The sequence below is a fragment of the Rosa chinensis genome, chromosome 5, assembly GCF_002994745.2.
Source record: "Rosa chinensis cultivar Old Blush chromosome 5, RchiOBHm-V2, whole genome shotgun sequence".
NCBI lineage: Eukaryota > Viridiplantae > Streptophyta > Magnoliopsida > Rosales > Rosaceae > Rosa > Rosa chinensis.
The window spans coordinates 21604881-21621895 of NC_037092.1; the positions used below are offsets into that span (position 1 = coordinate 21604881).

At 37.6% G+C, this 17015-nt stretch overlaps 2 protein-coding genes across 5 annotated transcripts; both read right to left on the reverse strand.

Moving 5' to 3' along the window:
* Positions 1-369: 369 nt before the first annotated feature.
* On the reverse strand, positions 370-3689 carry LOC112202227 (interactor of constitutive active ROPs 4). Of its 3 annotated transcripts, none has more exons than XM_040505547.1 (4): positions 3346-3689; positions 2521-2860; positions 2103-2183; positions 370-1775 (listed from the first exon to the last, which is right to left on the reverse strand). In XM_040505547.1, the coding sequence occupies exons 3-4, from the start codon at positions 2114-2116 to the stop codon at positions 650-652; spliced, it is 1140 nt and encodes a 379-aa protein (XP_040361481.1). In that variant the 5' UTR covers positions 2117-2183; positions 2521-2860; positions 3346-3689; the 3' UTR covers positions 370-649. The 3 variants fall into 3 exon arrangements, with proteins under 3 accessions (XP_040361481.1, XP_040361480.1, XP_024198941.1); XM_040505546.1 differs by having other exon boundaries at positions 2323-2860; XM_024343173.2 differs by lacking the exon at positions 2521-2860.
* A 3023-nt stretch (positions 3690-6712) lies between these two features.
* LOC112164883 (E3 ubiquitin-protein ligase DA2L) lies at positions 6713-13112 on the reverse strand. 2 transcript variants are annotated; one of them, XM_024301227.2, is made up of 10 exons: positions 12581-13112; positions 11726-11783; positions 11356-11637; positions 11110-11161; positions 10983-11028; positions 10811-10892; positions 10559-10700; positions 10380-10491; positions 9303-9369; positions 6713-7884 (listed from the first exon to the last, which is right to left on the reverse strand). In XM_024301227.2, exons 3-10 carry the CDS (start codon positions 11545-11547, stop codon positions 7309-7311), a joined length of 1269 nt encoding a protein of 422 aa, XP_024156995.1. In that variant the 5' UTR covers positions 11548-11637; positions 11726-11783; positions 12581-13112; the 3' UTR covers positions 6713-7308. The 2 variants fall into 2 exon arrangements, with proteins under 2 accessions (XP_024156995.1, XP_040362414.1); XM_040506480.1 differs by having other exon boundaries at positions 10380-10479; positions 12581-13107.
* Positions 13113-17015: the final 3903 nt, after the last annotated feature.

The window sequence follows — 17015 nt, forward strand, 5'->3', positions numbered from 1 at the left end:
TCATCAACAAAACAACTATTGTTTTACAAGCTAAAAAAAAAAATGCATTGCAATAAAGCTACTACATCAATGATGCGACAAAAACAAATCAACTCTTTCGTTGGAAGAAGCAGAGAGGAACTTCACAAATATAAACATTGGCAAGGGATGAAATCGCAGCTGGAACTCCCCACAAAGGAGTCGCCACAGATTAGACCGGAAGCAACAGCTGGTGCAAGAAAAGGATCAAGCTTCCTAAGCACTTGTCCATGCCGAAATAGGAGCCAAGATAGAATGGGATTGCATTGCATTGGAACAAGTCTCTGGATCTTATACTTGGTCTCCTCCAAAAGCAAAGTTAATGGCAATGGCTGAGTGTGGTCTCACAAGAAAATAAAATGATTTAGCATAGGAAAATATCGAGAACGCAGTATTCAGGCAAGGCAACAACAAAATATCCCAATTATTTGAGAAGGTTTACTACGGTTTTACTAATACAACAAAGATATCCCATTTTTAACAATCCTACAAACCTTCGAAACTACTAGGAAAACAATAATGGCGAAGATGGTAGATCTAAAACACACTGTATATTAAATTTGAAGCAGTAAGAAACTGCTCTGCCACCTCCATCAAACACATCACCAGCAAACAGATTTTTGAAGACCTCTCATTTCTGGCCCTTCTTTCTCCACAAGTCACCAAACATTTTTATCCCTGAACCCTTTCGTTTTCCACTACCAAAACCATCATCCAAATCATCAGCAACAGGTGATCCCACAAAACCAGCATAGCCACCACCCGGGGGCTCAAATACTCCATTAAAGTGCTTGTCCATGGAGCCACACCTCTCGGAAATCCTCCCATTCATCTCCACACCCCCAGCAAGAATTGCTGCAGCAGCATCTGCAGCCTTTTTCCACTGCTCTGTCTGCACTCTCATCTTCTTCATCTCAGCTTCCAGTGCTTCCTTTGCATCTTCTGTTGCTTTCAGCTTCTCACTCAACTGTGCTGCATTAGCTTTACTTGCTTCCAGCTCTTCTTCAAACTTGCTCGACTTCAAGGCCATTTCCTTTTCCTTTGCTTCAGCAGTTGAGATGTTTGCAGCTGCTTCCTGTACTTGATTCTTTAAACTCTGATTTTCTTGACCAAACACCTCTACCTCTTTTTCCTTCTCTTCCAACTTGGCTTTTAGCATGTCTATCTCTTCATTTTTCAAAGCCAAGTCATGGAAGGCTGACTTCTCTGGCTCCAAAACCAATGGTGGTTCAGCTGAAATAGCTATTGGTTTGGTTTCTTCTTCCACCTGATCAGTCTTGCTAGGCTCAACCTTTGTCTCAGCTTTAACTTTTTCTGCAGGGACTTCAAAGACATCAGTTTCCCTTTGGCTGTTGTCATCTGAGGGACAGCTATCTGTTTTGTTAGATTCTTCACTTTCCGATGGAGGATGTGTTTCGCGGACTTTCACTGGCCCTGAAGTCACAACTGGTTTCTTAGCTTTCTTGTCCAGCTTTTCTTGGGCTTCTTTCTTTGCAGCTTCAGCTGAAGCCAATTGTTCTTTTAGACTCTTTAGCTCATCTTGTGCTTGGCCAAGTTGAGATTCTAAATCAGCAAGGCGGGTTCCAAGTTTTTTTTGGCTTAGTGGATCCGATTGTGAACCTCTTGGGGAACGTCGATCTCCTAGCTTTGGACTTCGGTCAGTGATTGGTCGATGATGCAGTGGATCTGAATCAGAGCTTGAAGTCCTCAGCTTATGTGAACCTCGAAGAGTTGGCTTTTGAACCACTTCAGATCCCCTATTCCACATAAGTCATTAGAAATTTCCATCAGATACAATATAATCACATACCTCCCAAGCAATATGCTCCATGACAGGTGGTGCATAACAGATCAGGACATACTCTCTACTTATTAAGCACTTAACAAACCAGAACACAAGCACTTGAAGATTTGTCATTCTTTAAAGTACTAACTTACATAACCATGCTTCATTTCCAGTATCTGGTAACTAGAATTGACATTCACTAGGGATGGCAGTAAATCATACACATTTAAGAGCAGGATGACTTCAGAGAAAAAGCAGACTCAAATAAAACTTTTTATGGTAAGTAGGTTCCTCTAACCTTGATCGCGGCATTTGTTGCGCTTAGATGAATATTCGTTGCAGAAGTGCAATAGAGACTACTGGGTTGAAAACTTCTGTTCTGCACCGTTTAAAGTTGAGATCATAGGATATGAATATAGTTAGAATGAACATATACTCATGTACCAGTACTTGAAAATTACAAGGATTTCATGCTCCTTAGAAAGTAAGCATGCCAGAAACAGGAAAGGAAAGCTGACCTTAATCCACTTTTCCTATAAATTTGAAGACTAAACTATGCTTGGATTTCAATTCTTTTAAGAACAGAAAAAACAACACCATGGAAGAACTATATAAATACTTGAATGTCCATAAACAGTTTGGTGAGCACATTGACAACATGATATTCAATTCCAGTCATGTGGAGTGCAGAATATAACTAAAAGCTAGAAGAAAACCTAGCAATGAATAAAGCCACGAGTCTTCAGAACTTTATAATGCTTTTCAGAAACTCAGAAGCCTCGAGGCTTATTCTCACTTTTGCTATGTCCCTCATAAACAGCACCTAGCGTGCTTCTGGGACAGTGCAACCCCCTCTTGGCACCTTCCCCACAATGCATTCTATATAGTACCAAACTATCAAATCCAGGCATCCTTTCAATCTAAAAGCTGATACTGCTTGTTGGGCTTGGATTTTGACAGGGGTACTCTTGTCATTTGGCTGCAAAATTACATCTACTCTTCTGTTTACCCTGACAAGTGCTGGAAGGCTGAAAAAGTGAATGCTCTGTCTGGAGTCTGGACAGAGAGGATGTTGTGTCATGTTCAAGTTCTTTCATTAATTGGGTGTTTCTTTCTGCACCCAAATTTTTGCTCATGATCCCATCAAGTTTCCAAAAATCATATTCATAAATAAACCCTCTTTAATGCTCAGGTTTTTCAATTTCTTGAAGACATAAAATTCAGGCTAAACCAAAGAGAAAGAGTTCAGAAACATAATGACACTGCATGTTTTGATCAAATCACAGACCCAAAGTGAAAAAAAGTCCCAAGAAAAGTGCAGAACTAAGATCCTTCAAAATTAGACCCCTTTCTCTCTAGGTCTTTGTTTATGATTGCAAAGAATGAAATAAAAGTTTAATTATTTTAGATCTTAAAGCATATCAACTTTTACTCTTTCTCAACATCCAAAATCATGATTAGCAAGCACAAAATGTGGCTAAAAAGGCAATAAAAGCAGAGGAAACAGTTAAAAAAAAAAAAGGGAAACATAAAGCTCTCACCTTGAAAACTATTTAAATGCAGAATATGATCAGTGATATCTAAGCTGGCTCTCTCTTCTGTGATCTAATTACCATCTGAACTGAAACATCTCTATGAAAGACCTTCCTGGTAATACAATGGTGATGAAAGAGACTCACCCATTTGCTATAGAGTGGTACAAAATGGCTTTTGAAAAAATGGGGAGGTGTTAAAAACTGAGCCTTTTTTTGAAAACATAAAGCATAGGCGGTAAGAACTGTGCCCAGAAGCTAGAGAGAGAGTGTGTGTTTTATAAGGAAGAGAGTCTGGACAGAGAAAGAAGTTGGAAGTTTGAATTAAAGGTGGTGAGAGAATGGTAGTGGTTTTCAGCTTTTCAAGAAGGGGCAAGAAGAAGAGGACAAGAGGGTAATTTTGGAATGATAAATCATTCAATGTAATGGGTACACAAGGATCTTGGAAAATCCAACCTGTGTATCTTACTCTCTAACCCTTGTCCTTTTGTCTCTTTTCAAAGTTCAAACCTTTTTTAAGTTTCAAAACCAATTTTGCTCTTCTTCTTTAATGACCATGCGTGCGTTTTGACCATATAAATCTCTTCACTGTCAGTAGTTGCTTATAAATTAATATACACAGGGCATGCAAAATAATAGACAGCTCTCTCTCTCTCTCTTAGAGATCTTGTAATTTTCTTTTTCTCTTTTTCTTGATGTCTTCAAGTTGGAATCACCTCCCTTGTTCTTATTCTGTTTATGCAAATCCAAAACCAAATACTCTGAATACTTAATAAAGGTGGGGATTTGCTAGTAAGCAGTAGTTATACATATTGAGTTATTTCCAAAATACGAATGGAGTTTTAAAATTTTACACTATTTCAAAGTATTGAATATTCATAACTGAAAATAGTTATATAGTAAATTATTTATTAGATGAGGTATTAATTTAACGACTCCAAACCCAAAACCATAAACAACCCCCTACCAGAGTTATTAATTTAGGAGGAGGATTCAGTGTACCGACATAAATGGATGGTTAAATTATATTAAATACACTCTTAGGTTATTAATAAAAATATTAATTATAAATATTAAGGGTTGAGATCATCTTATAAATGTTTGATCATTTACGCCTTCGATTTCCAATTAATTTAAGAGAACTCTAAATTATATAGTATTGGTAAGCTATCAATTATAGTGTATCATATCGCTAATTATCGAACTAATCATACTAATATGATTTGGTGGTTGAATATTGCAATTTGTACATTATTGTTAGTAGAATGTGCCAAGTACATTACATCCTACATATATAATTTGTCAGGAAAGGTATCAGAATCTTCTCTTCAAATAATAGTAGTATTGTTTATCAGTAATCATAATTCCAGTAATCATGTATACTACATAGTACTTCATAGTTCATAAAATAAAATAAATTTTCAAATAAAGAAGCATTATGGAGTAAGTTGTAGTTATAAAACAAACATATGCAACAGTATGTCCACTATCCACATAACAAATGCATGTTTTCTCAAAATGACTGATCCTATTTGATGTTACTCTATTGGTGTAGTACCCTTTAAGTTTGATATGTCTTGCAATTTAAATTTTTCTCACTTATTCCGAAATATGATTTTTCTTTTCAATAACTAGGTGATCTAAAAATCATAATCACACTCACAATTTCTTCTTATACTCACAAGATCTCAAGTGGAATGAGATCAATTACTATTAGCCGTGAAAAATGGTTCATTTCGAGGTATGGAATCAATTGACTAATTGGCTGCCTTCCTAGTCCATTAATTCGAGGTCTTGATGTAATAACTGGGGATTCCCTTTACTCAAGACAAATGTCAATGGCTGTGAAGGCCTTGTTTGGTCTGTAGTCATATTTAGCAAGTTCAAATCAATAGGAATACCAAGTACTGGTCCCTTTTGCCTCTCTATAATGTATATAGGGAGGATCTGGAAATCATGTAAATGGAACAGTGAGGAATCAATGCAGGTCATTGTGTGATCTCCTATCATGTGGTCCTAGCTTGCTCAAAAAAACTGTAAAGCTTGAAAGGTTTAGTTCATGGAAAAGCCTGTAAAAGAAACCAAGAGACACCCTGCATGTGGAACTTAAATGTTTATGATATCTCCTCACCTACTCTAAGGCCCCAAGCTCTTTAAATCCAGCACCGCCTCCCTTTGTTAGTTAAGATTTAGGTCTTGAGAGATTTGGCCTGGGGCATTTGAATTGTATTGTGGTGGCAATCAATGATAATACATTTCATTTGGCTGCTTGGAAAGTACCTCTTGTTGCCTTGCTGGAGTCGAATATATTTTGTTAGATCTCTATCACGAATTGGATACATTACGTACATGCTTATATATCCCAATGCTTGATATGGTGAGAGTCGAGAGAGATAAACAAACATGGGAATAGAGCAAACGTATACGTAAGAAATACTAGAATTGGACCGTTGGAGTCTATATAAATTTGGTTAACATGGATGATACTCTTGTCCATAGTCCAAAAAAACATTCTCCTTCATGCATATGTTGCAATGTAATACTTTCAAAACCGTTCATTTGATTGAATTTTTACATGAATGATCAATGAAAAATAATTTAAAAATAAACAGTTTTAATCCAATTACTACATGCAGAATGTCGCAAAGATATGCGTTGGACTAGGGTATGAAGTTTTAGTTGGCTACTTAGCAAAGTTGGCTGAACTTGTTATTTCTTAATTTATTTGATTGCTTGGAGTCACCTTCAAGTCTTGACCCACAAAAAGAGAAATATCAAGTCAGGTTGCCGGTTGCCCTAGTTGGTCCAAGCTCATCCCCTACAGCTTCAGTTTGCAACACCGAAGCATACCCCACTAGTATGGGAACCAGCCATAATGACTCAGCGAGCCTTTACTCACACGTGGTGGTGGTTTCAGCTGCCGTTACCAGTTGTATTTATTTAAAAGCTTTCCATTATTGCCTAGTGTTTGATTTTCTTGTCTGGTGATAATATTTCGATTAAGAATTCTGCAACATGTTTTCTCCATCACTCTGATGCTCTAAAGTTAAGAACCATAATCTGGCCGGCATGGAATCTCACAGTGCCAACACCGGCACAGATGACCGCAATGCTTTGTTCTAATTGAACAGTCAAAATTTTCTTGTCCGTACAAGTTCTGAGTCAACTGTTGAGTCTCTCGAAAAACTGAGAAAACTCTCGTAAAGAGCGTTCTCAGTCAATCCAACCGGCATGTGGCAACCCACTCACGCTGCAGGAGCAGTTCACCAACAGCCTACGGGTTCAAGACTCAGACCCTGCGCTCACCCTCATAGCCAATCCTTTTCAAAGATTTAGGGGAAGGGCCACTTAGACTGCAGCTCTAGGATCTAACTAATTTGTAGGCAAATCAGTTCTACATTATGCAATCTTGCAATGGTCACAAAAGTAAAACAAAACATACAACCCTCTGCAACATAACCAAGCACATAAGAAATTCTATATACAATTCTCATCCCCTCCATTTCTATAACTTTATCTGTAGGCAAGCTGTTCTCCACACTATGGAATGCTAGTGTACAACCAGGATTGGTATCTCGGATGGGCATTGTTCTGGATAAGAGACTGAAACACTATTCACTGTAATATCATGGGACGACTGCATTTCATTGTTGACATGAGAAATATGAGGCATACACTAATCAAATACGATATCAAGCCTTGCGACTCACCAATCAAGCTGTGAACCATTAAGGATAGAGGAGTGAAAGTGAAGAAATGATTAAGAAACTGCAAAACTAGAGGCCTTTCATTCACTGAAATAATCAGTTTTCCTTTGACATCTATATAGATAGGCAGCTTGGCACTGACAAAGTGACAGAGAATCATCACTACCTTGACCGTTCAACTAGTTACTGGCAGATGCTTGCACATTTGCTTGCTCGAGATTCAGCTAGCAAACTGCTGCGCTCAGTATAGCACAACTTAAACTACCTACTGCCACGAAACTCCAGGTCCACTAGTCACAGCTCTCGCCTCAGCCAGAGAAACGGCCATGGCCAGCATCATCTGCTCCTCAAAACTCTCAGGAACGATGTGGCCTGGGGCATTTTGAAGGTCACCCTCAATCTCATCCGAGGTCGGTAATGCAGAAGTAGTGCCAGCATCTTCGGTTGTGTCAGAGCTTGCATAACTTGACCGCGTTGTCTCACCATTCCATTCTCTCTCATCTTGAGTCGATGATGTCCCGTGATCGATTGACAATTCAGAAAGGCTAACTGCAGGCTGATAATTCTCAGATTCTCCATCCACCCTGTTGTAAAACCTGCTAGTGCCTGGAACCATATTAAAAGTTGATACATTATTGCCACCAGGATCAATGGAGGATTCCCCACTCGTTTGTTGCCGTTCCGCAAGGGCAGCTATTGCACAAGCAAGACCCCCAGATGGGGATGATGATGACCCGGAAACTGAAGGTATAATGGCTGATGAGTCATAGCTTTGTCTTGTGACAAATTGTTCAGATCGAGCAGCATCAACATAAGTTGGAGCCTTATGTCTCCCATTCTCCTGCAAATACATTCTTCCTCAATTGAGCAGAGTTGATAACCAACTAGGTTCACATAAAAAAATTCCAACAGGTAAGTAGAGTGATTCATTTACAAAATTCCACAAATAACAAGAGTTAATAATCCTGCAAAAAGATGACCTTTTTTTTTTCATGTAAAAAAAAAATAATGACTGTTTGGGAAAAAAAAGAAAAAGAAGAAGCTAATTTTATTGATCTCAAGTTCACAACTAATGATACAAAAAAATTGGACAAGAGGTCCACTTCAGAGAAAGCACAGCAAAACCAGCGCAACATTAACAGCTATTAGCTAGCTGCAGATTAACCACCCTATTTATGTCATAACCTTATACTACAGCTACCTCCTCATCAAGCAGAATATAAGGAAGGCTGTAGTCTTTCAAACCTACTGAAAAAGATACCCATAAAGCTGAGAAAAACTTTACTCTATCGAAAAGCTACATCTAAAGCACTGTAACTATTTCTGTAACCTTAGACTACAACTGCCTTTCAATCAAACAGAATGAAAAAAAGGCTGAAGTGTTTGAAATCAATCGAATCGTAACCATACTTGCTTCTGATTAAAGACAGCATAAAAATTCTCTCTCCAACGGAAATTTCCAACACACTTCCCCAAAAGATGAAATATTCCTCATGATAAATAACATCCAAAGCTCATTCATCTTACACATCACTAGCAAATTTTCTTCTTGACCAATATTCAACATTTAACTCACACACCACCCAAAACCTCCAAGAAACTAATACAGTGAGAATTTAATAGCTGAAATGGAAATCTAATACAAAAAGGGCCAAGTCCAAATGATACCTCCACATTGAAGCAAAGCTTATCAAAACAATCCTCAAAACGCATGCTTAAAAAGAGTAAATGAACCCCTAGAACCGAAAAGGCTTAATAGAAGGAAACATACAACAGTGATCCTGAAGGAACTTTCCGACACAAGAGCAGAAAAATGTTGGATTAAGTATTGGTTTGGTAGTTTCCAAGTAGTTAACAAACCACACTCACCCAATATGCTTATGTAGAGCACCATATCATTATAAATTTTTACCCTCAAAAGTATAATTAGGGTGAATCCTGGTAAGCAGGAAGTAAAGTAGAGGAGATTCCCAAAGAAACAGTAGGTGTTGATATCTACAGGAAGCCTAAAATTTCAATAGTTTATTAGCCACTAAAATTAAGAAAAGAAAAGGACTCACAATTGAATATATGGTTTCACTTTGAACAGCTATTACACATGGTTTTTAAATTTCATGTGAAAATATTTTCTAAAAATCCCTTTGCAGACAGATCATCTATTACAAGTCAAATGTGCTTTAATCTTCAAATAGATAGAAGTTTTCTAGCAGATTTTATATCAAATGCAATTCATGACTGGAGCAATTGTATGCATGTTACCTGAATAGAAAGCCAAATTGCTTCCATGAGCATTATATCGTCAAGATCCAGATCAAGTTCATCCTCCCTGCAGTTTCAGAATTTAAATAAGCAAATAGCATGGCAATCAAGTTCTGTCTATCAATTTAAACCTGTTAGATCCCACCTGACCTACTTATTTATCGTGTAATATTCAGATTGACAGATATCTCATACAACAGAATTCAACATTATATGTGTTTTATCTCAAAAAAATAAAAAAATCAAATAAAATAAAATCTATTACTCATAAATCAAACCTACATGACCAAGGAAAACAAATCCTCTAATCCTGAAGGAATCATGCAATGCGATATACATAAATAACAGTTTTTTTTTCCCCATAAAATACCAGTCAAAAAATTTCTTTTCATGAGAACAAGTAGTTACCGGTATGTAACAGCAGCCCCGCCTGTTTATTATTTGTGTTGATAGATTGTATTATTTCCAGGTTCATGCCAAATAATTGTCCATCTAATCCATCAGTTTTTTGTTATGTTCATGGCAAATTGGAAATATCCACCACTAGTTAAGATGACAGCTCTAAACAATATCTCGTTCAATAATCCCAACTCAGTGTAAGGGAAACATATATTCCAATAGATTGAATATTTAACGCATGGCTCAACACTTAGTGTTTTATTAAAAGCATGAACTACTCTTTACTACTTGAGTAGTAGCCTTCACATATTATTACCAGACACAGGCCACAAGTGCACATCTCTAGAGAAGGCTGCAAAGCATATCCAGGAAAGAGTGTCCAAGTTCTATCATTCTAAGACCAGAATACAATTCCTAATTGCTTCAAATATATCTACTAGATCACTAGTCTACTAATTCATTTGTATTTCCATTTAAAATGCTCTGCAATTCTTACTTGGCTAAAAGCTATTACAAAGGGAACAAGACCCTTTAGGGGAAGGGGTAGTAAAAATGATTTTCACAGCATATGTCAAGCCCCAACTATATGGTTATTGTAACTTTACGGGATTAGACTACACATACACATACACCAACTAACTACTAATAATAACTAGAGCCAAAAAGAAAATTGTATACCTGTATGCTCCTGGAGGTGGAGTTGGTCTAAACACTGTAGCACATGAATCCTGAGAAGAAATGACTTCCTCTCCTTCCGCAGGATAAGTGGAAGATGGAACTGCCAGAAGTTCTTTTCAATATTTAAATATATGGATACTTGTACACTACTAGAAATCACAATTTTACTGAGAGTATACCAGTTACAGAGCTGTATTCATCCCCGATTGGTGCCATGTTTCTGCTAGAAGAATTTAGTTGTCTATTTTGCATTCTTTCCTCTTCATCCTGAAGTTCTTGCTGTCGCATTCTAATTTTTGCTTCAATGACTCGTTGTTCTTCCTGAATAATTTCAGAAATGTAAACAATGTATAAGCATGTCTTGCAATCCCACATTTCCAATAAAAGTATCACATCAATCTTAATATGATTTATGATAAAAAGATTCTTACAATTTGTTCCTGGCCCTTCTCCTCCTTAGATTTTACACCCCGAAACTCCACAGCATAATTGGTGGTTTTGCAGAAAGGGCACCTCATTTTGTTAAGTGATACAAACACAGATAAACATCAATTGAATACAAACTTTAAAATTGTAAGGCATAACATCAATAATAAAGGATACTGCGTAGGACGAGTTGAATTGGGCACTTTCATCTGCAAAAAACACTCTGGGCGCAATGAAGACCAATCAGAACACATGGAAATATTATAGGAAAAACATCATGTGTAAAAGTTTGCAGAAGAATCACCTGTACAAATGCCTTTCATGCAACATCTTGATCTGTTGAGACTTGGATAAAACTGAAACAAAAGAAAAGAAAAAAGAAAAACATATAATAACATAGTTAGAAGTATTACATAGAACTATAGAAGGTAATGTGTAATCTTCCCCCTATTTTTCCCTCCCACTCCATTCATTTTGAGAGGAAAAAAACAAAAGCAGAAGATAAATATTATCAATAAAACTTAAAAGGGAGTCATAACAAAAGTCAAACCAGAAAGCAAATTGGGCATTCTTCAAGATCCCGAATGCAGTCTTCAAGTCCAGGATAGCATGGAGCAAGCTTAGATTCAAGTATGAGCTTCCTGAGTTTCTTATGATCCACATCTTTATGGTGGTATAGACCCTGAGGCCTTGTATACTTCTCATCAATCACCTGTCTCCTTTTTCCGAGTTTATTACCCATCCAATATGGTTCTCTTCTTCTCTTCACTTTCTTAAACAAATCAACCACAATAACAAGAACACGAGACCACTTTCTCACAGTTACCAACTTCTATAAACAACAAAAGCATTGTTACACACCCAAATTTATTCAGGAATCCTCATAAACTGTTCTTTTTAACATGACTACTAACACTCACAACATGTTTCCAATTGAATAGCCACCATTTCCAACTAAACAGAAAAAACCTCGCAATCCTGCAATTGATCAAAACAAAAGCAGCAACATTCAATTTAAATCCTTAATCAACATATCTGAAAAATTCTACTTCTATGTACAACAATGATTCACCATATTAGACCTCATATAATTCAATCATTTTACCTCAATTGGGTGATAATCCTTTCCCAATAACATTCAAATGAGCACACAAAACCAAAAATCAAGCATTGACCTTTAAGCCAACAAAAGAAGCCACGAATACAATCAACCAAAATCTTGCAAAAACACGCAAACAATTTTTTTTATCACACACTTCAATCAAACCCGTACACTAAACCTAAAACCGCAACAAACAGAGAGTGCACCACAGCCCTATCATCTTCACTCCAATACACTGAGCTTGATTCGATTTAGCATCAATCCGCTTTGAAAACAACGATAATGATAAAAACACCAAAGCAAAACCCAAAAAATCTTAACACAAAGGTTCAAAATTTCATTCCAAGCAAACCAAAACCAGCGAAAAAATGAACAAAACAAAACACAATTCCACTCAAAAACAGCTCCTCCTTCATTACACAGCCTAAAGAACCCTAATTTAAGCCACTTCAACACCTCCCGAGCCTCAATTGGCACCAATCAAACACAATTCACCACCACTACAAAACCACAAACAAACACAAGCACAGCAAATCGACCCTAAACCCCAAATTCACCACAGAATTCAGCTACCACATAAAGATTTCAACTTTACAAACCCCACAAAAATTACACAGAAACCCAACAACAACAACAACAAGACAATTAACAGAGCAACAACAAAAAAACGTACTCTTTTGGTTGAGGTTGAGCTCAGAGATTGCAGAGAGCCCAGAAGAGCAAAAGCAACCTCGAATTGCTGTAAAAGCAGATGAAGGAGTTTGGAGAGAACGAATCTCTATCTATCTCTATGGAAGTGATTTGTCGTCAACAAGAGGAACACGATGAGAAACTTTCTTTCTTAGAAGACTGAAATTTTTCCTCTTTTGGGTTTTTCTTTCTTTTCTTTTCTATAATAATGGGGGTTTCTAATTTCTTTTTTCTTTTTTTCTTTTTTTCTTTTTTTCTTGTTTCAATTTGTTTACTGTTAATTTATTTTATAGGCTATAGTGGTTGTTTCTTTCGGTCTGTGACGGAAATTCTTAGACGAAATGAAGAGTGCAGAAGCAAAGCAAGGAAGGCATTGTTTTGTGTCTCTCTTTTTTTTGTCTGTTTGATGAAATGAAAGAGAGAGAGAGAGAGTGACGCCCGACGGTGGAGTGATCGACGAGGAAAGAATCTGTGAAAAATTAAAGGCTGGAAGGAGTCCACAATTGCTTCAGCCTTCAGTTTCCCCTCCCCACTCGCCTTGTCTTTCACTCTGCCATCCTATGGCCTCTGCTTGTTTTCTTTTATAGGGAAGCAAAAGATAAAAGGTGTGTTTCTTTTTAGGGAAAATTTCACAAACAGTACACCAAGTAAAGGCCACTAATAAAACTTATACATAATTTTTCAAACCAATCATTTTGGTACGCGGACTCTCGAGCCCGACCCACTTTGTAGACACATCGTCACTAACGCCGTGGAGACCTCTGCCACCTGGCATAATTTAAGGGGTAAATTGGTCTCTCTCTGTCTTGATATGGCCACCCATCTATTTCTCTCTTACTCTGGCCACCCCTCTCTCTCTCACCCATATCTAACCGTGTCCTCATTCTCCTCCACCTACCACGACTACGTCTCCACCATCTGCTCTGCCGTCGGCATCATTGCGGTCTCCGTCAAGTACGGCCTCTTCCTGACCCGGCCCCGCTTGCTTCGAGGACTCCAGGGCCTCTCTCCAATGGGTCGCCACCCACACGAACTGAACCAGGCCGGATCAATGGCTAAACGAGTACGCCGACTTGAACCGCATCTTCGTCGGCGGCGACAGCACGAAAGGGACCGATGATGAGATGTGGCTTTACATAAACAAGGAGAATGAAGGGGTGCAGGATATGAGGTTGAAGCTGGCCGCGGAGGATCTGAGGACTGTGCTTTAGTGCTCAACTAAACAAAAGTGAGACCTGCGTACCAGTTCATCTTCGGCAGTGGAGCTAGGGAACTGGGTTTGGATTATCAAGCTTGTTCTAGGAATTGAGAGTGGGTTGATCAAAGTCTATTTCTGAATTTGAAGGTATAATCTCGAACTTGAGTCCTATTTTGTTCTTGTGTTAGTGATCGAAAACTGGGGAATTGAGTTTGGTCGGTATGGTGAAGTTAAAGACTTGTTATCGAGATTTTTGATGGGAATGTTCATGTTTGTTTGGCTTGGGAGATTGATTAAATTGTTGAAATGGATGACTGGTGATGTTTGGGTTAATTGCATTGAGCTGTTAGGGTGGAGTTGTGTCTATGGTGAATTAAGAAATGAAAGTGCAGAAATCATAAATTGGTTGTGGTGTTGACTGTGTGAGAGTAAATTGGGAGTGTACTGCGAGGTGGTTAAAGTTAGAATTAGGGTTGTGGTGGAATTAGAAGTGGGATTGAGTTTGATGGGTGTGGATTTGGATGGTGGAGGAGATGCAGTGATCGCCGGAGTCATAGAGTTTTCTGGGTTTTGGTGTGTGGAAAGAGAGAGAGAGAGAGAGAGAGAGAGAGAGTCAAAGAGAGAACCTTTTTTTTTGTTTTTTTTTTTTGACCAAAAAGAAGAGTCAGAGTGAGAGAGTACTAAACTACCCCTTGACAAATGAAAAATGACACAAAGTTAACGACGTCATTAACGTCATGTATAGATAGTGGGTCGAGATTTAGATTTCGTGTACCAAAATGATCGGTTTAGAAAATCATGTATAAATTTTATCAGAGATTATTCAGAGCACCGCCGTGCACTTGCACCAACATAAATGAATGGTTAGATTGCATTAACTACACTTTTTGTTTATTAAAAATAAAGTTGATAATAAATATCAAGGGTTGAGATTATTTTATAAGAGTTGGGTCACTTAGACCGTCGGTGCATAGAATAATTTCCAAAATTTTATTAGTGGCATTTACTTGGTGTACTGTTTGTGAAATTTTCCCTTCCTTTTATTTCCGCGTAATTAATTCTGTCGCGTCTGTTCAAATTCACTTTTGCGTGCATGCATTCTGCATCGTGGGATAATTATTGGACTTCTACATTTTCAGATTTTCTATTTATTGAGGATCTCTGAAAAAAAAAAAAACTGACTGAATCTGAGATCATTAACGTCTCCAGCTGCATTGAACAGAGTGATGATTTCGAATAAAGTCGACTTTCATGTGACAAACTTTTTGTGATTTTGACGATATTGGGTGACTAAATGGTCTGTCTATTTTGATTGAACTTTTACATACACTATCTTTGAAGAACGGATTAATATATGAATTACATGATAGAACTTATGAAGGAGTGTTTGAACGCATGCGTCTAAATTTATGAATTCGGATCGAATTATCTTAACTAAGAATTAGTCTTGAAACACAATGTATCAAGTTTCTCACTGACCAATTGCCTTACAATTGATATACTTACTACCGTAATGCAATACAATCTAGCTCCAATGGTTGTACTATTGATCTACAACCTCTTTTTTGTCCTAATACAACTTATATAGAAAAATTTGAGCCAAATAAGGATTATCATGTATACACCGATGTCAAAGAAAGTGTTGTTTACATTGAATGAGTAAACGATGTTTGTTTACATTGAATTTTTGCAAAGATGATCTTTAATAATTGATATAACTTTTAACCAATTAAATCATGAATTTAGATTATCGATTGTATGTAAATAAAAGAGAGTTTAGACACACTTGTTGGTATGGATGCAAGTATTTTCCATGTCAATGACGTTTCTTCTTCAAAACCATTATCTATATATAGCGGAACCACCGGTGCAGAGTGGCAATGCTTCCCAACCCACAATCAATGTATATATAAAATCGGGGCCTAATAAGATTAACCCTAACGTACCAAAATTAAAGCATGTGCCGTCATGCCATGTCTTTATGTCGACCTCGTTTTGACCTCAAAATCACAGAGTTGGCACTTTGTCGAATGTAGAGTCTCCGCAGTTGGATTGACTGTTTTTCTAGCCCAATGACGTACAAGAAGGTGTGTAGTTCCTATATCGTTCTTTTGGACTTAAAAAGTTAGGTTCATGCCCACTGGTCCGATGTCATGTTACAAGTAGGGTATTTAGTGACTCCTACTTGTATTCTCCATTTTGCTTGCAACAACAAAAAAATCACAACCTAGCTATGACCACTATTCCACTAATGTAGAATCGCAACGTTTCCCAACGGATTAGTTGTGACCTCTCAACTTCTAGTGGATATAAGAATGTTAATCCCACCTATTAGCGCTTTTTTTTTTTTTTTTTTGATGATTGAAAAAGAAAACAGAAACTAGAAAACAAACCCACGCGCCACACCCCCTCCCGACTGATCCAACTGGAACGCTGGGAATACATAAAGGGGCAAACAAAAAAACTAGACAGACGGATTATGAGAAGAATGCGTTGCCGATGCTAGATGATCCGCAACAAAATTAGCCTCTCAATACTCATGTCTAAAGATAATTGAACGAAACTGTAGTGTAATAATCTCCTTAATATCATGAAACTGTAGGGCAATCTGGTGGCTTGCTTTTGCTTTGGAATGGTTCGGTATATAATATCAATGTGTTGGTTCCTCACCCACGTTTTCTTCATCAAGTACCAAATGTGATATCACGTTTGTTTATATGTATCCCCAGAAGCATAAACAACTAGGTTTGTAGAATGAATTGTCTTTGTTGCATCCTACTGACAATGATCCGTGGATTCTTCTTGGAGATTTCAATTGTATATTAAACTTGAATGAAAAATCTGGTGGAGTTAGAAGAACAAATAAATACATGATACAATTTAGAGAGTTTCTTAACAAAACTAGGTTAGTTTCTCTTCCTTATACGGGCAATGCTTTCACTTGGACTAATAAACAACAAGATGATGACTGTATTTGTGAGAGGTTAGATCGAGCCCTAGCGAACGGTTCAGCCTAGCTTGTCTTTATTTCCTCATATGGCACCCGACAATTTGCCAGTTGTGGAATCCGATCATGGTCCCATCTTGTTGTCCTTCCATCCCCCAATTACTAAGAAACGTCGAGCCTTTAGATTAAAGGCTATGTGGCTCCACCATCAAGATCGAGTCAAGACTTCCCAAATATTGTTGCAACTGCTTGGCTGTCTCAACCTGTGGGAAA

Excerpts from the sequence above, each read along its gene's own strand:
- LOC112164883 (XM_024301227.2), bottom strand. The coding sequence starts at position 11,547 with ATGGGTAATAAACTCGGAAAAAGGAGACAGGTGATTGATGAGAAGTAT. Across the intron at positions 9,370-10,379 it reads CCACCTCCAGGAGCATACAG|GGAGGATGAACTTGATCTGG; the intron begins GTATACAATTTT and ends CTGAAACTGCAG. Across the intron at positions 7,885-9,302 it reads CAATTTGGCTTTCTATTCAG|GAGAATGGGAGACATAAGGC; the intron begins GTAACATGCATA and ends ATGTATTTGCAG.